Here is a 22,691-nt window from a genome sequence, read left to right as displayed (position 1 = left end):
GGATCCTGGGGGAGCGGGAGCAGTTTTCTGAGGGGCAGTGAGGAAGAAGAAACTAATGTTATCCATGACATAGCTCAGGTGAGACAGGATTATAAGCTCGATGAAACTTCAATAACATCTGTTTCCAGTTGAACTGAACTGGGAGTAGCTCATAAATGTCTTTAAAATAGTCTTTGGGTATGATACCAATATCTGGCAGTCTTGAGGAAGGTGGAAATATTCAAATGACACTACCCTTGAATGTTAAAGTCCCACGGCACCATTCAAAAAGAAATGATTCTGCTGGTCTCCTGGTCAATACTAAATGTTCAAGCCAGATCATTTATTTTATTTTAAGGCTTCACCAGACTAAGTTCAGGATGAGGACAAATTGCGGAGACTGGACCTGTGTCCTCTAAGGGTTAGACCAATGAGACATCATCTCATTAACATTTACAAAATTGCAAACTATCTCGGTCTGAGATGAGGAAGCATTTTTTCTTTCAAAGAGCAGCCAATCTTTAGAAGTCTCTACCTCAGAGGGATACGGGAGTTCGATTACTGAGTATTTTCAAAACAGAAATCGATAGATTTTAATATACTAATGACATCGGAGGGTAGTGAATGAGCGGCATTGGGATTGGTGGTCAGCCATGATCTAGAATGGCAAAGCAGCGTTAAAGGGCTGAATGGCCTACACTTGCTCCAATGTTTCTACGTTTGTGGAATCTTGATGCGTGCAAATTGGTAGTTGTACTTGTCAACAGTAACTACACTTCATAAATACTTCAATAGCTGCAAAATATTTTGATAATGCCAGAGGTCACAAAAGGAAACATAAAAAAATTCTCTTTTTGTCATTTGGATCAGCATCACCAACTTACAGCCACATTTCATTAACACTTCATTTAAAATTATGCATGTGGTTATTAATATGACAATGACCAGATAATCATCTTTTCTGATATTGATTGAGGGATAGATATTCAAGTAATACTTTAACTGCTGATATTCAAGGTTCAGAGATTTCCGAAGGCATCAGCTACAACAGGTTAGTGAGCAGGTATTGAACTCTGTCTATAGTCTTGTCTCCTTATTTGGAAATGGTTCAGAGGAGGTTGGCTAGATTGGTAGCTGGAAGGAATGGGTTGTTTTATGAGGAAAAATTGGATAGGCCAGGTTTGTGTTCACTCGGGTTCAATGAATGGGGGGAGGAAGTGCGGTGGTTTGTTTAAATCTTATGTATTCAACGAATGACCTTGACAAGGTGAATGTTGACACTTGTGGGTAAGTCCAGAACTAAGGGACACACTGTTGCAAAATTAGGGATTACCCTTTCAGGGTGGAGCTAAGGGAACGTTTCTTCTCTCAGAGAATGTCCAACTTCAGAACTCTCTGGAGGAGATAAAGTCATTGAATATTTCTTAAACTGGAGATGGATCCTTGTTAGATTAGGATCTCAAAGGGTGTCATGGGTAAATGCAGAGCGTGGAATTTTGAGAACAAGCAGATCAGTCATTTTCTTATTAAATATCTGAGCAGGTTTGACAGGTTAAAAAGCAGTCTAAATGGTCTTCTTCAAAACAGTGATTTAGCGTTTTTTACATTCACCTGAAGGCGTAACTGGGGATTCAGTTGAACATCTTATTTGAAAGATAACAGACAGCATTTTCTATACCGTGTTATCAATCTTGGTTTTTGTGCACTCAAATGTTGGAAGGGGACATAAACCCAGGACCTTAGGATTTATAGTCAAGAATTCATCAGTTCGTGCAACATTGAAGTTTCATCTACTCTTTATTACTTTCATCTCAAGCAATAGCGGCTTTCCTTTCAGAGCCTGTGGAAAGGGCAAGTAACCAATATTATCTGCGGAGTTGCTGAAACCTGATTTATTGTGCATACCGATAATGTTCATATCGGCAAAATTTGTTTTCACGTTAGGAAATGACAGCTTATTGATATTAATTTGAGCCTTTGATATGTCACCTGCCAATTGTTAAAAGCTTTCATCAAACTGATGTATTACACAATGCACCTTCTTGAGGTCAAGCCATTTTCCATCAAAGCCCTTCAGTCAGATGAAGATGCTATCAAGATTCCATCAACATGTCTCTTATTCCATCAGGGGGCCGAACATCATTGCTACACAATCGTCAAAGGTGCATACGGCTCCATACCCCATCCGCACTTTGGAAAGTCAGATCACTACGCTTATGAGCAGAAGTTGAAACGTGAGGACCCAGCACACAAAGAAGTACAAGACTGGTCTGAGGCAGCAGAAGAGCTTGCTTGGAATCAGTGGATTGGGCCATTTTCAAGAGCTCAGTGGACAACCTAGCTGAGTACACCACCAATGTCACAGACTTTATTAGCAATCGCGTAGACAATTGCGTGCCAAAGAAGTCAATCCATATATTCTCCAATCGGAAGCCATGGATGAACTGGGAAATCCACTGCCTACTGGAGACCAAGCATGTGGTGTTCAAATCCAATGACCCAGACCTTTACAGGAAATCCACATACAACCTCTGCAAGGCCTTTGGAGATGCCAAGAGGCAATACCGGGCCAAGTTAGACACCCAACCTAACTACACGGACACCTGTCAACTGCGGCAAGATCTACATGACACAACAGGATACAAAATGAAGCAGAACAGAATAACAGACAAAAACTCATCCCCCCTGATGCGTTCAACACTTTTTACACTTGGTTCAAGCCGAATGCCAGTGGGATGGTGTCACCTGTCCCAACAGCCCCAGCACATCTGTTCCCTCAGTCACTGCTACAGACAGATTGGCCTTCCTGAGAGGGAACGCAAGGAAAGCGACTGGCCCAGTTGGAGTCCCCGGTCATGCACTCAGATCCTATGCAGATCAGCTGGTACTCACTGACATCTTTCACCTATAACCTGTCCTTGCTACAACCTGAAGACCCCACCTGCTTCAAGAGGACCACTATCATCCCAATACCAAAAAAACCAAAGCAGCGTGCCTCAGTGACTACAACCCTGCAGGTCTGATCTCCATAATTATGAAGTGCTATGACAGACTAGTCTTGGCCTATATCAATTCCAGCCTCCCAACCTATCTTGAACCCTTGCAATTTGCCTACTAGCTCAACAGATCCAGGGCAGACACCATTTCCCTAGCCCATCACTCATCCCTAGAACATCTAGATTATAACCTATGTCAGGCTAATACTCATTAATTACAGCTCCACCTTCAACACCATAATCCTGACAAAACTAATCTCCAAACTCCAAGACCGAGGTCTCTGCTTCACCCTCTGCAATTGGATCCTCAGCTTCCTCACCCATAGCCAGCAATCAGTGAAGTTAGATAACAGCACCTTCTCCATGATAACCCTCAACACCGGCACCCCATAAAGGTGGGTTCTCAGGCCCTTACTGTACTCTCTGTATACCCATGGCCAAATTTCATCCAAATGCTACCTACAAGTTTGCTGACAACACCACCATTATAGGCCAGATATTAAATAATGATGAGACAGAATACAGGAAGGAGATAGAATGTTTGGTGTTATAGTGCAAAGATAACAATCTCTCCCTCAATGTCAGCAAAATGAAAGAACTGATTATCAATTACAGGAAGAAAGGAGGAGGACATGGCCCTGGAGCTGAAGTGGAGAGGGTCGAAAGCGTCAAGTTCCTGGGAGTGATTATAACCAACAATCTATCCTGGACCACCCATGTAGATGCGACAGTCAAGAAGGCTTAACATTACCTCTTCTTCCTCAGGAGTCGAAGGAAATTCAGCTCGTCCATGAGGACCCTCACCAACTTTTATAGATGCACCATAGACAGCATACCATCTGGGTACATCACGGTCTGGTATGGCAACTGTTCTGCCTAGGACCAGAAGAAACTACAGAAAGTTGTGAACACATCACAGACCATCATGCGAGTCAAGTTCCCATTCACTGACTCCACCTACACTTCTTTATGCCACGGAAAAGCAGCCAACATTATTGGAGACCTCTCCCACCACGGTTATAATCTCTTCCAACCTCTTCCCTCAGACCGAAGTTACAAAAGCTTAAATACATGTACCAACAGTTCAAGAACAGCTTCTTTCTCGCTGTTATCAGACTGCTGAATGGACCCCTCAAACTTCAAATCTAATGTTGATCTTGTTTTTGTGTACCTCCTGTGTAGTCATGACTCTGTATGTCTCATTCTATGAAATCACCCTGTGATCTGTATGTCGTGCATGTCATGATCTGACTCTGCTGCACGCAAAGGAAAACTTTTCACTGTACTTAGGTACACGCGACAACAATAAATCAAATCAAATCAAATCAAAGCTTCAGGAACCTACTGAGAAAACAACCTCTGCTCCTGTATAATATGTTGAGGAAGAATGTAAGAGCAATAACAGGAGCTTGAGAAGATCATACAGTCCATCAAGCCAGACCCACTATTCAACATGATCACGATTGAGCTGTGTCTTCAACTTCACTTTCCTAGCTGCTCATAATACTCTCCAAATGCCCAATAGGCAAAAATCCATTCTATCTCTGCTTTGACTATTTTCACCATATTCACAACCCTCCAGAGTAGAAAATCCCAAAGTCTTGCAACATTTTGCATAAACATTTTGGACTCAGTCTAGTACGTGGTTGTTGCCAATATCGCTATGAATGGATGCTCAGCTAAACCTAAGACATTTCCTGCATTAGAGGGCATTAACTGTCCAAAGAAGCAAGGATGTTCAGGCAAAAGAAAAACCAAGGTTAAAAAAGTCTTAAGTTGGCGGTCAGCCTTTTTAACCACAGCATATATAAAAGCAGGAAGTCCTCTAGATTAACAGTATATGTGCCAAATGAGGACCAAAATCTGTAGCCTGTGTAATTTAATGCAGCTCTATTTCATAGTCCAATGTAGGTGTGGGTTACAGTGGTGAGATGGAACTCTGTTGAGCTGGACTGCATATTTCTGACCTAGATTTTGCATTAAGTCATGCTGGATTTAGTCAGAGATGATAGACAAGACTATGACATATAAAATACAGTTTTTGTGATAAAAACAATTTGCAGTTACATTAATAAAACTGCACCAGGTTTGTCCTCTTAAATATTTCAAGTGTTTTAAGAAAAAAGTAATAAATTATTTATTAAAAAACTTTGGCCTATGGCACAGGAATATTTTGCTTTAATGATGCAAATACTTTGAGGAAAAATCAATGTAAATTTGAGTGCAACTTATACCTGACTGCCATGTGACAACCAAATGGAAGTGCTTTGACCACACGTGACAATGTAAACCTCCATAATCTGATTCAGTGCTGACCAAATTTTGACTTTATAGGTGAATGGTTTTCATTGAGTTAAATGAGTGAGCACTGGATTGGTGCATTATTTCCTGTAAGTGTAATCACTGTGAAATAAGTACACATTCCCTTTAATATGAGAAATAACATAGGCATAATCGTTCCTTATCTGATTCATTTGCAAAGATCACGATGGCCATTTAGAAAATCAAGACTTTTTTTGACTCAAGTAACCCTTAGCACTGCCCAGTTGCAGGTTTAGTATCAGTAGAGATAGCAAAATATTGCATTTGTTTATTTTTTGGAAACCAAAGGGAAAGCGCAATTCTATATATCAAAAAAAAAGCTGCAGTATTATCTTTGCTGTGGCTTATCTGTTATTATTAATAATCCTATTCCATAACGTGTAGCCAAAACCATGGAATCAGAGTGTTTACCGTTTTGCAAAGTGTAAGAGGTCTTGAGATGGCTTGTGATGTTTTGCATGAACTAAAAACAGTGCATCTTTTAACCCCTGAACTTGTAATTTAACCATTACATGACATACAAAATTGGATCAACAGGGCAACAAAGTTCAGAAGTCAGGGTGACCTTTGGATCTGAGCACAAGGAACTAATCTGATTCAAAATCCTAAAAAACTTACTGGCCTGACCTTTGTGTTAAAAATAATGACGAGACTATCAGATTTACTGTGGATTAAGTTGGACAGCAACTTCTAGGAATTTCACAAATAGAAGAAAATTGTTCTCCACATTTGCCAGTTCCTCACAGCGATTATCGAGTACCTCGCTAGGAGATTCAGCTTCCAAGCAATAAATGTACCAAGTTGCTGCTTTTACTTGATGGATACTAACTAAACTTGTCAGTTAACGCTGGCCCTTGTCCATTCTGATGCAAATGAATTTTTCATAGTCTGAGAAATTTTAATTACTCCTAAATGACAACGCTTTAAGCATTAACTTTTCTTAGGGGGGACACTTATTCATTCAAACTATACTCGACTTGGTGTTAAACACTGTGGCAAAATTAACTAACAACAAAAGAAAAGTTGGTTCCTAGTTTCTCATAGACCTTTCTTTGTCTTGACTGTCATTAGTTCCATGATGACACTGTAACTTCCTCTCCAGTCCTGAGCAGACGTGCTACTTCCTGCTGTGGGGCCTTCAGGTGTTTCATTCTTTGCCACAGAGGAGAGTGTCAATTTCTGTCTCTCTTTTTCTTTATGTGTTTTTTCTCTATCCCTGGCTTAACACTTCCCTATTTTGTTAAGGTTTCTTTCTTAAATATTGAAGAAGCATTCAACTATACATTCTAACTTACTTTGTTTTCATATATTTCGCAGTAGTAATTAAGAATCCTTCAATCTGATTGACAAAAGAGGCACACAGTTGGATGCCCTGTTTGCAAAGATCTCAGATCTGCTCTGCCCAAGACAGCAATAAATTACAGATGGTTGTGATCACAGCCCAGTTCATTAGGCAAACCAGCCTTCCATTCATTGACTCCGTCCATACTTCCCTTAAGAAAGGAACCAACATAATGAAAGATCTCTCCCAACCCAATTATACTCTCTTACACCATCTTCCATCGGGCAAAAGATACAAAAGTTTGAAAAAAACTACCAAGGTTTAAGAACAGCTTCTTCCCCATTGTTATCATTAAAGTTGATCTTCCTCTGCACCCTCTCTGCAACTGCAGCACTATATTTTGCATTTGGTTCTATTACCCTGATGTATTTATCCAATTGTGATTTGTCTAGATAGCATGCAAATCAAGACCTTTCATTATATCTCAATACGTGTGACAATAATAAATTAAATCAAATCATACTCAGTGGAGCAAGCTTGAGAGGATGTGTGGGCTAATCCAGCTTCTTTTTTTAGTTCATATGTCTTGTCTATCTGTTTGCATGTGGGTTGGTTTAGTTCAGTTGGCTGGACAACTAGTTAGTGATGTTAATAGCATGGGGTGAGTTCCAACACCAGCTGAGGTTACCATGAACAATTCCACTTCTAAATCTCTCTCCTCACTGAAGGTGTTGTGACCATTAGGTTAAATTCCACAAGTTTTCTCTCTCCAATGAGAGAGCAACCTTAAGTTCGGGTAAGACTATAGCAACTTTATTCTTACATAGCATCCTACGTCCATGATTGGAAACAATTGGCTGGTTGAAAGAATAATCTTTGTGTTATCAAATGGCTAAGCTTTGGTTCAGCTACAAAGCTTTCATGCACAGAGGGCAATTTGTTTATTCAGTGACTATTTATTTTGAAAAATGACTAAAAGTAATGATCTGTCCCTTGTGGTTATCACTGCGGGTGGTATTAGTGTGGATTTGCTTTAATGTAATCATTGCTCATATGTTAAACTTAAATGGTGTATGTGAGCAATCCTTCATGAGACAGAGAGAAAAAAAAACATTTGAGTTGTCTTTCATGAGCATCCAAATAAATGTGTTTTGCAGTTGTACCTGAGGAGGCCTGAGAGCTGTTGGTCATTCAAGTGATGGAACGTTGTGGGGAAATAAAATCCAAGGGAAAGAGCAAGGAAGAAAATAGTTTTGAAATGTAAGTGGGCCAACTTTCTCAGGGACTTTCCTACACTGCCACCTTAACATAAACAGAAAACCATTTTCTTAATTAATAACAACAGAGCAGGAGCAACTGAGAGAAGTCATGATTTGAGTGCCATATGAACTAACTCGATGGGAGTGGTAAAGTTAATCAGCTTAATTTAAAGACTTTTTCTTCTGCATTATGCATCCATTCACGAAGCAATCTCAAGTGGCTTCATGACAGAAAATCAATTATTCCTGGCAGAGTCAACAAAATTTGTACCATGACAGCCATATGAGCCTTGAGCTGGTAAAAATGGCAGACAGAAATCAAGAGGACACTGAGTACTATAGCTGTTCTGAGCAGCATAATGTATGTTAACTTCAGACTCAAATTGCGGAGTCCTTTTTGTCGTTGATAGCAACTCTCAAAATTGTATTACTTTTATGAGCTGCTTGTGATGAATTGGGGACCTAGAGTTTAAGATGGGTCTGAAATTTCAAGTAATTTGCTGAACACAAGAAACAGGAAAATTATTCTGTATTTTGAAAAGAGAAGAAATTTAGGTAGCTGGTGCCAACAGTCTCTTCTTAATGTTAGAAACTTTAATTAACTTTTAAGAAAGATGAGCACTTTTCTCTTTTACTCATTTCATTGCCATACAGCTTACTTTTGGCAGACATGTATAAGTCTGCAGTATCATCCTGTTAGCAGATATAAACTCGCAGTGCAAGTTTTATTTTAACTATGAGTCAGATCAGAGTGCGGTTTATCTGTGGCAGATCTATATGTCAACAGTTCTGAATAAATATATTAGTGTCTGACTATGACCATTATTTTCACTTGAGAGTGAGCTGTGCAGACAACCATTCCACAATCTACGACTCATCAAGTTCACGACTAAGAATAACATAACATTGTGTGATTATTATTGTAACAACAGAACACCATGACCATCATCAGTGTCAAATAAAAGTTCATTGCATAGAATGGATGTAATCACATATCAGATTTATTTTTACACATAGACAACATAATTTAGGTAACTCACAACATCTGAAAAATAAGAGTTCAGGGACTATCCCCAAGCAAAATCAGCAGCAATGATGCAATAACAAAATCATTTCATTCATATCCAACTGACGTGGGCCATAGCAGATACCATCTTATTTCATTTATATAAAAAAATCAAATGACATCAGTACCAATCTCTCTTTAATATAAGATAACATTGCTTGCTTCTCCAACCCATTCTTCATAAGTATTACAACATTCTCCTTGTGAACTTCTTTTTCAAGTTAAACCCCACCAACTTCATGTTTCATCAAGATGGTTAGGTAACACTCCAGAGTAAAGTCTACATTTCAACAATAAGTTAAAATCCTACTGACACAGTCTTGCTCCTGATGCCATCTCTCTGAACGTTCTCACTCTGACTTTCAGAAATCAAGCTCCATTGTACCATCTCAGAAGACGCACTGCTGCAGTATGTCAGAAGACTCTCTGTTGTACCAGCTCAGATGATGTGACTGCTCATGTCTGACCCTTGCTGTTCTGGGTCGCTTCATTAACTCATCATAGAAATTTGGCCTTAGACGGCATCTCTTACACAGCTCCTTCCAGATTCTGTCTTTTCTAATCCTTATCATGTTGCACTCTCTCATGGGGCTGATTTCAGAATATTATAATTATTACTGCCTCTCTAAAGGCTGAAGGTCTGCCTGTGAGTGAGAGGAAGTTATTCATTTTGATGGCAAGAATGGATACAACAATGTGTTTTTAACAGCGTGACACTACTAATTGTTAATGTTCAGAGATACTTGAGTGTGCTAATATAGGAAAAATAAATAGGTAGCATGCAGGTACAGCAAGCAATTAGGAATGCAAACAACACATGACCTTCATTGCAAGGGACTTGGACTACAAGAGTGAGTAAGTCTTGCTATAGTTGTACACAGCTTTGGTGATATTGGAATACTGTGTGGAATTTTAGTATCCACATCTAAGGGAGGATATCATTCTCTTGAAGGCAATATTTACTTTGATTGATTCCTGGGATGAAGGGGGTTATCATGTGAAGGAATGTTGAATAAATTAAGTCAATGTCTTCTGGGAATGAGAGGTGGTTTCATTGAACCAGACAAGATGCTAAAGGGTCTGGAGTTGGTAGAAACTGAGAGATGGTTTCTGCTTGAGAGTGTGGTGCTGGAAAAGCACAGCAGGTCAGGCAGCATCCGTGGAGCAGGAAAATCGACATTTCGGACAGAAGCCTTTCATTAGGCCTGAAACATTGATTCCCCTGCTCGTCGGATGCTGCCAGACCTGCTGTGCTTTTCCAGCAACACACTCTCGACTCTGATCTCCAGCAATTGCAGTCCTCACCTTCTCCTCGATGGTTTCTGCTGGCTGGGGAATCTAGAACATAGCAACAGAGTATTAGAATAAGGGAACTTTAGGACTAAAATGAGGAACTATTGCTTTCAATGAGAGGCCACCACTGGAGTGCATACCAACGAGAGTTTTGGATGCTTCATCGTTGGGTTTATATAAAGCTGTAAAGAAATTGAGCTTTCGTCTCTTAGTGAATCATGTATTTGGGGAGCGAAAGGTCAAGTGAAATTGAGGTAGAAGATCAACCCTGATCATATCAAATTACAGTCGGTCTGAGTAAGTGTTCTTATCTCCCATTCCATGTGTTCTTATCTGCTTTGCTCTTGTGTTCAATCAATGTAGACTTTCCTTGATATGGCCACAATGTTCCAACTGAGAAAAACTCCTGTTTTTACGTGCCGATGATGATCTCCTCACCCAACAATGATGGTTTTGCTGAATTTCAATAGTCGATTGACGTTGTTTCTCTAAACCTTTAGAGATTCACCAGAAGCTTTATTCAGGTCTGTCCTTTTAATTAATCTAAGAATGCTTCCATTCATTGATGTAAACCTCTCAAGTAGCAAGGACAAAGAAAGCCACCAGAAATTTTGTTGCCTTTCGAGACGCCAACTTCCATTCCAAGTAATCTGTGCATGCTAAAATTAGTATTCTATTTGCTCGTTAGTGAAATGAAGCGTTCTACTCAACACTCAAGTTACATGGGGGTGAGGTTTGAGATAGGGGTAGGGAGCAAATTTGCTCCTGAAAGTCCCAAAACTCAAAGGACAAGTCCCATAATGGGAGCGAACAATCAGAGAAAAGATTCCCCCACAAGATAGAATTAGTGCAGAGCCATTCCTCAAATCATTGTTGTGTTACTTCTTAGGTTTGCTGCTAACAGTGAAGTATGGGGTAAGGTAGGGAGGGTTAGAGAAATTGAAAGTTTTTTTTCCCAAATTGCACTGCTGGATTCCTTCTGGTAATTAGAAATAGGGAATAGTCGAGTTCAGTTCAAGATTTAATGAGTAATGACAAGTTCTGACTGTACTTGATTAGACCTCAAGATTAAGGATGGTCAAGTAAATTGCATATTAAGTAAATAGCTCCCTGAGTGGTTATTTGACCAGTATCTATAACTGGCATGAATGTTGTTAGATAGGGAAGTTTCATTTAATTCTAATTATTAGAACATTAAAGAAGAGAAATGTTTTCTATTGTATCCAGCAACCAAGGAGAATTTAAAAACTCTTTATTTTAACATGATATAATTTCAATAGCAGTGATTTTTAAATCTCAGCTGCCAGACCTGCTGAGATTTTCCAGCATTTTCTCTTTTGATGCCAGAAACACATATTTGTAAAGTGTATAATTCAACTGAAATATGTGATATTTTCTTCTACAGTATGTTCATTATGCAGACCAAGGCAATGGAAGAAATGTATTCATCAAAGCACAATTTGGTAGACATTAATCATAACTTCCCTATTTTGTTTATTTTGCATTTCGTTTTACCAGCATCTGGAATACTTTGGCCAATAATGGCAAGAGGAAGCTTAGCTCGTCCTTCACTTCCACAAAGGAAGCATATGAGAGTCACAGAAGGACCTGGTTATTGGGAGAGGGGGGCCGGTATGTGCTAGATTAGAGGACTACATCTAAGGATATGGGCTGAGGATCAAAACGTGGGTATGTTTCCTGGACCAAAATAGTCTTGTAGTCGATGACCTCACAACAGTAAGAATGCAATGCCCAGTGTTTCCGAGAGAAGGAGACCTATACCCAAAAGGACATGAGATCATAATGGGCAACTGTTAGAACATTTCAACGTGAGATCATGGTTCAAGCATGTGTGTCCACTGGTATTAAGTACAGTTCCATGCTGGCTGGAACTGTCATCAATTTAAATGTCTGTGAGACAGTTTTGCCAATGTGAATGGCATCTGACTGATGATGTATTGCTGCTAAGGTACTGGATACTAAACCAAAACAAATATCCACTGACGTACTCAATACACATTACGGAACAATTCTGTTCAATTAAATCACATTTTTTCTCCTTGTGCATTGATTTATATGTATATGCATGACATCAAATTAATTCAGTACAGTTCAGCTTAGAATTTACTGTGAACTGGTTTGCCTTCTTTTAAAGCTTTTCTTCCTTTCTCTGTGGTATAAGCACTTCAACAGTAATTACTTCGCATAAAACAGAATATAATCAGAAGTCCTATGAGTTTAAATACATTAATATATTCATATGATATGTGATATATTCATCTTTTGTCTATTACTACAGTAAAGCTTGTTATCTGTTAATTTTTATCACATTGTATCTGTTATTCTACATAATTTAGATTGAAGTAACATGGTTACAAAATGTAATCAGTGTCTTATAGCAATTTTAAAAAATTGGTTCCTAAAATGGTTAATGAGCATAAAATTTAAGTTTATGCTTTTCTTTTAAGCTCTGATTTCACTACTACAGACCAATTACCCTTCTCATAGTAATTTGAGTGAGGAACCATGTTTATGTGGTTCAGTTGCACTGGTGTTGAATGAGAGAAAACAGAGCTCCATTCAATGTGCAATCAGTCCGGACAAAGTGCTGATTCCCAGCCTTTGCTGTAGATGTAACTTTTAACAATTGAAGAGTTGACAGAGTAGAAAGCTATTTTCTGCCATCAGGAATTAGCAGCAATCCACCTTGGCATTTTTAAACATTCAAAAGGAACACTTAAACTCATGATTCCTGTGAAGTAAGATAACACTGTACTTTTGAGGACATTACACTGAAACTACAGTACACCTGCAGTCTTAGATATTATTTTCTTTCCAACAACCATAAACATTCATACATCAGCTTGATTAACTTTAAAAACAGGGTCAAATTGGATTATGGCATCTTCCAAACCCTATCAGGGTCAGCTTTGATTTAACTGATGGTGCATAAAATATTCAAAGAGAGTCTGACGTATTATCCTACTAATTCTATATGAAGAGGAATGCCTTTACTGAGCATGTCATGAACCTATGGATGTCTTTTCCACGTAAGACTGTGGAGGGCAAGTCACTGAAAATAAATAAGAAAGGAACAGTTTCCTAACTGCATTAAGGGATTTCGGGAGAGAGCAGGACTATGGCAATGAGATAGAGGATCAGCATGATCATATTAAATGGCAGAGCAGGTTCAGTTGGCTGAACAGCCTGCTCCTTGTCCTATTTTCTATGTTTCTGTATTAATTCAAGAGTTGGAAGCTCTTGAAACTAATAGAAATGGTAAATTTCATTGTTTGAAGGATGGTCCTGGTTTACGGCCTACCAATGAGGTACCCTTGAGGTTTAGCATTTACGTAGGAATTTCTCTTGACCACCCATTATAATCTCAATGAAACATCAGTGGAAATCCCTTGGCACATTGGTCATGCTGTTTCTTTGATGCTTGCTGTTTTTCCTTTAAACTTAAGGCAGGCAATTGGGAGAACCTCCATGGAATTCCAACTCCAACAGATATCAGTGACAGCATGAACTTAGCTCCTCCGTATATTTTAGATTAGATTCCCTACTGTGTGGAAACAGGCCATTCAGCCCAACAAGTCCACACTGACCCTGCAAAGAGTAACCAATCCAGACCCAGTCCCCTACATTTATCCCTGACTAATGCACCTAACAACACGGGCAACTTAGCATGGCCAATTCGGCCTAACCTGTACAGCTTTGGACTGTGAGAGGACACCAGAGCACCCAGAGGAAACCCACGCAGACATGGGGAGAATGTGCAAACTCCACACAGACGGTTACCCCAGGCTGGAATCGAACCCAGGTCCCTGGTGCTGTGAGGCAGCAGTGCTAACCACTGAGCCACCGTGTCACCCTAGAACAGTGACAGGTGTGTCCCTGGGTGGTTAACAGCCGAACACGCTGACTATTTGCACCACAGAGACTGGTTTTGTTTACACTTTCATAATTATGTGATGAAGAATTTGTTTGAGGATCGGTGATTTTGATGTGAGATGTAGTGGGAAGAAAAACTAAGATGCTTGCTCAATGTCCCCACGCAGAGATCAAACTCTTTCGATGGTCAGGTTTCCACTTGTTTGGACCGGTATGCTGCCTGTGCCTTTGCAGCACGACCTACAACTGGGAGGAAGAAAGCCTGGTGCCCATTGCTGGAGTTGGCTGACAGTTCCAAACTCAAAGAGAAAATCAGAACAATGTGTGGTCGGCAGCAGTGGAAGGTGAGTAAGCAGGTTGGAACATTGCTCCGGCATCACGGGAAGGAATGCTTATCCAAGCCATAAAAATATTTCAACATCCTTTATCAAGCCCTTTCAGGCATATTGGCATGACTATGCTCTGCAATGTTAAAATAGGTGGTGCCTAACTATAGCAGCAAAAAACAGCATCACTCATAAAGTTGCATGCAAACTGCTTCTGTTCATCTTCTCTCCATTGACCCATCATAATAATCAACATGAGTGGATAACTGAGCCCCACCCCAGGGTCAGATCTGACAATCTTTCTGGAATTGCAACACAAAATTCTGTTCAGACATATTTTTGTTTTAGATTTGATTTCCATTGGTTGCTTTTCTTTTCACTGATCCATGGTCTTAGTGCAACGTTAATTGGTACAATGTGGAAAGGACTTACCCAAAATGTTTGCTGCTCTATCAGGAATAGCTGAAGTGCTATAAGGTGAAAGAGAGCTGCTTCCTTTGAAACCTGAAGTGCTGACAATCGAAGTCATGGTGGCTGCTGAAGACACGTCTTTGTCTGGCATTTGATTTACTGGTATTTTTTGTGACACTGTTGAGCTAGATAGGACTGTGGTTCTGGCACTGGAGCTGTCAACTGGGAAGGAGTTGTTGCCATATTCTTCTGTTTGATTAAGACTTTGACTGTCACTAGTATTTAGATTACTTGATATTTCAGTAGTTACAGATGCATGGTAGTCAGAAGCTTTTATGATTCCAAGATCCAATGTCCCTTTAGGATTCGAAGTCTCTCCACTGGGTGAAACTGTGCTGAAATTCATTTCAGGATCAGATACTGAAGCAGAGTGAAAAAACTCTGTTACATTTGTTTGACTTGAGGTTATGGCTTCACCATCAGTTACCACATCCAGGATACCTTTAATAAAAGAAAACTAATTAGCTTGCCATTTATTCGAACAGCTCTTCAGACCAAGAATATAATTTCTGCCGTGAGCTGACCCGATTACCAATTACTTACATGTCACCATACAGAGTCACACAGCATGGTAACAGACCCTACATGCTGAGAAACTAAACCATTCAGACCAATGCCACTTTCTAGTCCATGATGCAAGAGCTGATTTTAAGTAGACTGCGAATTTGGCAACTCGAATTGACCTTGGATTGTTAGAAGTGTTATCAAGTGACTCCTGTACATATATGTAGACATTGGGTAAGGACCATTTGGGTTTATGATGCTCTCTACTAAAACAGCTTCCAACAATAGAATGGCGATTCATTGTCCATTAATGAATGACCACCATGGGAGGAACAAGTGAATGCCAATTCTCATTTATTTCAAATGAAAACAGAAATTTCTGGAGAAACTCAGCAGGGTCATTGGACCCAAAACATTAACTCTGCTTTCTTGAAATAAATGCTGCCAGACCTGCTGAGTTTTTCCAACAATTACTGTTTTTGTTTCTGATTTCCAGCATTTGTAGTTCTTTCAATTTTTTTTTTTTTTTGCTTAACGAGAAAGATGTACTGAAGCTATGGATGACCACGTGAACTCACAGACAGAAAGATGTACTTCACATAGCCTCAGATCAGCAGAGTTGATGGAAAGGCCAATTACTGGGAAAGTATAAGTAGAACAAAGGGAAGAGGGTAACAGACAAATCACCAGAGCTGGAGATACAGGGAAAATCCTGTAACCTGGAAGATGCCAGTGGATTTGAGAACAGGGTAGACATAGGAATCAGGCAAAGGTGAAAATTGCAGATGCTGGAGATTAGATTCGAGAGTGTGCTGGAAAAGCACAGCAGGTCAGGCAGCATCCCAGGAGCAGGAGCATCGACGTTTCGGACAAAAGCCCTTCATCAAGAACTTTTTGCCCAAAACGTCGGTTCTCCTATTCCTCGGATGCTGCCTGAGCTGCTGTGTTTTTCCAGCACTGTACTCTCGACACTAGACATTGAAATTATATTAGTGTCTGAATATGACTGTGACTGTTCCTGGAGAAAAGAAATTCTCACAACTGTTCAGATCAGGACGATAGCGAGAAAAAAAAAAGCCCACTTCAGTGGGAGTGGGTGAAGCTTGATACTGGGGCACAGAGTAAGGTCAACCCTCCTCAGACAATACTGCAAGTTCTTTTCTGAACATTTGTCAGAAAAAAATAATTATCCAAGGAAAGGTGTCCTGAATCTAAACTATATGATGCCAGCTGGATATTGAGGAACTGATTTGATAAAGAGGAGCAACTCAAATCAGGGTGATCCACAAAGGAAAAGATGCTTATGAGATATTCTGCATTACTGAAACCAGTGTTCCTGCTATCCTGGGGCTGAACAGTTGAAGAGAGATGCAAGTTATCTCAGCAAATCATGAGGTAAATTTTACTGAGAGTTGAAGATTGCTAACAAATTGAAAAGTACCTCAGCTGCAGAGAAGATCTGTTGCAAATGAACCCAGAATGTTTCGATAAAATGGTTGGATGCGTTGATCGTTTTGAGGACAATCATACTGACTGAGCAATGAGTTCAGTGATTTATTCCCATGTAAAATGCATTAGAACTGAAGGAAAAGCTTGGAAGAGAATTCCAAGGAATGGAAAACATAGCAGGCGACCTCCAGAATTCGAAACAACAGATCGAGTAGATTACAACATGATGAAGGGAAGCCACATGGATGGGGCCGGGAATTTACCTGAATTCCAAAGATCTTATTCAAGACAAAAAAGGGGGATCATCTCCCTATTCAAACACTGGAATAGATCACACCAGGACTGTCAGGGAGTGAACGTTTTCAGAAAGATTAATGCCAGAAGTATAAAACGGGATGTGAGATACCCACTGCTGGTGCTATTCCCCAAACCCTTTGGATGGTACAAGTTCCTATATCTACCTCTGGGCCTTAAAGTAAGGCAGGATATATTCCAGTAAGAATTAGTGATGACACACACAGAATATAAAGGAACAACATATGATATCTGGGTCCAAGGTGGAGGCACAAGTAAAAGCAGGAAATGTTCGAGCCGCCACCTGTGGTTCACGAGAAATGTTAAAGTTCGTATCAAACGTAAAGAGAAGTTATATAATTGTCCAAAGACAGATGGCAGAACTAAATATTGAACAGAATATTAAATAACAATCAACAGAGGATTAATAAGGGGACAAATATTAGAATATAAGAAAGCTAGCTAGAAATATAAAGATAGATAGTAAGAGTGTCTACAGATATTTCAAAAAGAAAAATTTACAAAGTGAATTTTTGTCTGGGGAATTAATAAAGAAAAATAAAAAGAAGTCTCGTTAATTGCACAGACATTTTGCATCATGCTTTATGCTTGAAGTTATAAAAAACATCCCACAATTAGTTATAAACCAAGAAATGGAAGGGAGGAAGGAATCCAAGAAAATTACAACCACCAGGGAGGTGATATTGAGCAAAATGATGGAGTTGTGGGCTTATACACCCCTAGATCCTGATGGACTTTAGCGTAGAGTTTTAAAATAATTGTCTGATAAAATTCCCTAGATTGGAGGAGATAGTAAATGCAACACCTTTATTCAAAAAGGGACAGAGACAGAAAGCAGTAAACAATTAATTAGTTAGCTTAACATCTGTAATAGGAAAGATGTTTCAAACTATTATTTATGATATTATGGCAGGGAATATTAAAATTCAAAATAATCAAATAGAGTCAACATGATTTTATAAAAGGGAAATCATGATACCCATTTTATTGGACTTACTTGAGAAAGTATACAACAAGGATTTTGAAAAACACAGAAAGGTAATATACCAGGAGATAATTCTGTCATATTATGACAGAAAGAAATGTGGGCTGAAAATGTGTTGCTGGAAAAGCGCAGCAGGTCAGGCAGCATCCAAGGAACAGGAGAATCAACATTTCGGGCATGAGTCCTTCTTCAGGATTCCTGAAGAAGGGCTTATGCCCGAAACGTCGGTTCTCCTGTTCCTTGGATGCTGCCTGACCTGCTGTGCTTTTCCAGCAGCACATTTTCAGCTCTGATCTCCAGCATCTGCAGTCCTCACTTTCTCACAGAAAGAAATGTGTCATTCTGCAGGTAGATACTACTATAAAAGGACTGGGAATAGCCAGTACAAGGAGAAAAGCCAATACTATGGACATCCAGGGCTCTCACCTTGGCTGAGGCTGGACATGGCAACATGGAAAGACAGCATTCTGCCGTCATGTATGAATAAGAGAAATTTCATACATATCTCTATGGAGGTAAGTTCATTATGTAGATTTATCAACGCCCACTGAAGCAGATCTGCAACATGAATATTGGAGTGCAGAGTAATCTTTTAATATTTTGCCCGAGATGTGAATTTGGAAGGGTAGCAAAGAGTAAGACTCATATCAACTGACTGTAGTAGGGCATGGAGAGGCTGACAGAATTGATATTTTCAGTAGCAGATGGAATTTTCTACAGAAAAGCATGAGGTAATGTATTTTGATAAAAGAGGTGAGACGATTAAATGTTAAAATAAAACAAAGAACTGCCCATACTGAAGGTCGGAAACAAAGTCAGAAATTGCTGGAAGAAACTGAAGGACTCTCTCCCAAAACATCGACTCTCTTGCTCCACGGATGCTGCTTGACCTGCTGTGCTTTTCCAGCACCAATTTAATCTTGACCTAGAAACTCAATAGGTCCAGCAGCATCTATGGAGAAAAACACAGAGTCAATGTTTCGAGTTCAGTGACGCTTTTTCTTTGTTTCACACAGACTAGTTCGGCTGAGGGGTATGTTTCCGCATTAACACTTCCAAATATTGACTTGCTTTCGAAATAGGACAGAGCTGGCAGAGAAGGTATTATTGGAAATGGACAAATAGTTGATGGACTGCAAATAAAAGCATCTCATGAGACCTCAGCGCTCGTGTTTGAATAAAACATAGATTTATTGATAAAGGGCAAAAGTGAACAAAACAGAAGATTGTGACAATTCTTTGTAATCATTAGGTTTTGTAAATGAAGTATTAATGATGTGACACCCTCTTAACCTGATGTGTTAGATTATTTTACAAGAATTGGCATTTCATACTGAATAAAGCAAGCACTTGGCCTTCCTTTACTGTATTGCGGACATGTATTCTTTGATTGTTTTTAAAGAAATAAACAGGATGTGCAGTTCAAAAGAAACCTCAGATTTCTTGGTTATTCACTCAAACATATTGAAAAATATTGTTTCCACATGTAATTGGCAGTATATCTAACGAAAATCTGATCCAGAGTCTAATCAAATAGATTCATTTTGTTTAATCAAATAATTTTCGATATTATTTAATTATATGGCAATAACATCTTGCTGCTAAAAATCATGCACGTGCCCCAGCTCATTTGAGCCACATCGAAAATAATATTATTGCGACAATCTTAGCTAAAACATTTCCAGAAAAAATTTGAAAAAAAATTCTCAGGCTTTAGTTTGTTGAAGACATAAACAAGGGTATAGCCCAAAATGCTTTGAACAGTTTGCATTTTGTTATCGGAGGATATGGAGGTGCCAGAAGTGTTATCTTTAGCAGCAGGATTTCGGACCGTAAAATGATTATCAATCTGAAAACAATTGCATTTAAGGATATACTAGAAACTTGCGTTAACAACATGTATATTAGCTGACAATATAGCATGGAGTTTTTGGTCAGATCTTCAGGCAGTTTCAAGTTTAGCCAAAAGAAGAAATTGGCATGATAAGACATTTCTGCCTTCCAGTAAGTTCGTAGTTTTGAAAAAAGATGAGATGCACCTTTTCGCTAACCGTGTGTGTGTGTGTCCCAAAAGGAGATGCATCCACTATCCAGGGCTCATTACTTCTTAATATTAACAGATTTAAAAACTGCCTTCACTGGTAGCTGGGCCTCAGAATTACTGCTTTTGGAATCTGTCTTTCCAAAAATGAACACAATTCCTGATCTACAGATCTACAGCACAAAATAACATCAATGAGGGGCATAATACCCACTACTGAATAATCAAGGCAAAACCTGAGGCTGCGACCAAAATACAATTCAAATTATGCATATTGATTGCATACTGAATTTACCATGATTTCTGATATTAAAAAAACCACAAAGGTGTTACAAATCTTGGTTTACAGTACAGTTTTCTCTGGAACGACAAATTTCACTGAATAACACATGTCCTCCAGTTACGAAGTCATTTATCACCTTTAATCCATTATGGGCATTAAAAGCAGAAAAAAACTAGTAACATTTGAATATCATTCAAGGGCTTAAGTGGTTAAATGAATTCAAGATGCTCATGATGATCAAGATGATCGTGGGTGGCACGGTGGCACAGTGGTTAGCACTCACAGTGCCAGAGACCCGGGTTCAATTCCCGCCTCAGGCGACTGACTGTGTGGAGTTTGAACATTCTCCCCGTGTCTGCGTGGGTTTCCTCCGGGTGCTCCGGTTTCCTCCCACAGTCCAAAGATGTGCAGGTCAGGTGAATTGGCCATGCTAAATTGCCCATAGTGTGAGATAAGGGGTAGATGTAGGGGTACGGGTGGGTTGCGCTTCGGCGGGGCGGTGTGGACTTGTTGGGCTGAAGGGCCTGTTTCCACACTGTAAGTAATCTAAAAAATCATGTGTGTTTTGGAGCGTCCCTCTTAGTTTATCATTTTTAAGCCAAACATTTGAGCAAAGTAATTATTAGATTATTTACAGTGTGGAAACAGGCCCTTCGGACCAACAAGTCCACACCGACCCTCCAAAGAGCAATCTACCCAGATCCATTCCCCTACATTTACCCCTGCACCTAACACTACGGGCAATTTAGCATGGCCAATTCACCTAACCTGCACATCTTTGGACTGTGGGAGGAAACCAGACTATACTTTATTGTACTATAATGGATGCAAGAATCTTGAAGTCAGCTACAAATTAGAACTATTTGGTTAGTTCTTGAATAGTAATAGGCATGGAAGTTAGAAAGAATGCCAATATCACACTTTAGTTCAGAAGGTCATGTGCTCACAATGGTGTTGCACAAGGAGCACCAATAAGGAGCATAACACTTAGCAAATAATCAAAGAATTGCACATTACAACATCAAAACTAGCTCAGTTTAAAAAAAAAACCCACAGAGATTCCTTTACTTGACATCAAGGAAATAATAATGTAATAAATTTAAAAGAAAGAGAATTAACTTACCAATAGTGATGAGTAGTTTGGAAAGAAATGTCAGATATGCCATGATTATTTTGTCCGTTTGAATTTTTTGTAGGCAGCTACTTAAGTCACGAAACAAATAAAAGTGGCCTTTGAGCACCGTTAAGACTTTAAAGTAGATTAAAACATGTCAACTAACCTCTTTTATCCTTGCTTGCCTCATTTCCTTTTATTGCTAAAAACAGCCAACTAGAACACTGCAAAGGTTATCTCGATGTTAATTAGCTCTGCATTGCTGTTCACCAAAAACCACAACAGGATCTTAACTGCCTGGTACCATAATATTCACTCAGAAATATATATTCTGCACCTTTGTTCCACTGCTACTCAATGTCTCAAAATGAACTTCATTTCACAAATTTTACATGTTTTCTTTCTCAATAAATCCTGACTTGAGTAACATTGAACTTTACATTGCTGAGATCAGCAGCAGCAAGATGGCACTGAAGAAATGCAACTCTGTTACCGTGGCAGCAGTGTGGCAAAGGGACTCGAGGCTGCCAAACTGCATCATGCTGATGTTGGTCTCAACATTAGGGTGGCGCAGCCTAAAATCCAGGCCCATATTCTGCATTTCACCAGAACAACTGTAAAGTTGAAGTCTTAATTTCATTTCCTTATCTTGTACCTTTCCATTCTATGCCTTGATTTATTTTCGGTGTTTTAAGATGGTGCCAGAGAGTGGCGACATTTTGCAACACTTTTCACGAATACGTGTAACAAGTATGTGTGACAATTAAATCAATCGATCAATATTTTACATTCATTTTTGCTCTGTGTCAAAATTAAGCACATCCAGGTACATTTTAATGCAAGTTAACTGCTGACTAAGCTCATCCATAGTGACTCGATATTGTGTTGTCACTCGCCACGATGTTGCTGAATTAATGAGACAAGATATTTTACCTCACCCTCTGAGTTAAAATGTAGGTCATGGTTTTACGATGTACTGGTCGGATGCACATGAACAACTTTCTCTCGTGAATACATCTGTGTCAGTCTCTGGAACCGCCAGTAGGGCGGTTGTGAGTGTTTACTGCTCATTTGAAACTAGCAATGACATTTTGCAGCCAGCTGAACATGAA

The 22,691-nt window shown here is 39.4% G+C and overlaps 1 protein-coding gene across 1 annotated transcript in view; it reads right to left on the bottom strand.

Annotated features, from left to right (window-relative positions):
- Positions 1 to 21,704, bottom strand: part of LOC140482116 (uncharacterized) — a 119,359-nt gene extending 97,655 nt beyond the window's left edge. The window contains exons 1-2 of the mRNA XM_072579107.1: positions 21,589 to 21,704; positions 14,850 to 15,329 (exon numbers count right to left, since the gene is read on the bottom strand). Coding sequence (XP_072435208.1) covers positions 14,850 to 15,329; positions 21,589 to 21,631 — 523 coding nt within the window. The 5' untranslated portion in view covers positions 21,632 to 21,704. The remainder of the gene's footprint in view (positions 1 to 14,849; positions 15,330 to 21,588) is intronic.
- Between the last annotated feature and the right edge of the window lie 987 nt (positions 21,705 to 22,691).

The sequence above is a fragment of the Chiloscyllium punctatum genome, chromosome 1, assembly GCF_047496795.1.
Source record: "Chiloscyllium punctatum isolate Juve2018m chromosome 1, sChiPun1.3, whole genome shotgun sequence".
In the NCBI taxonomy this organism is placed as follows: Eukaryota; Metazoa; Chordata; class Chondrichthyes; order Orectolobiformes; family Hemiscylliidae; genus Chiloscyllium; species Chiloscyllium punctatum.
Note: the sequence above shows the minus strand (reverse complement) of the source record. Positions and strands in the feature narration are given on the sequence as shown.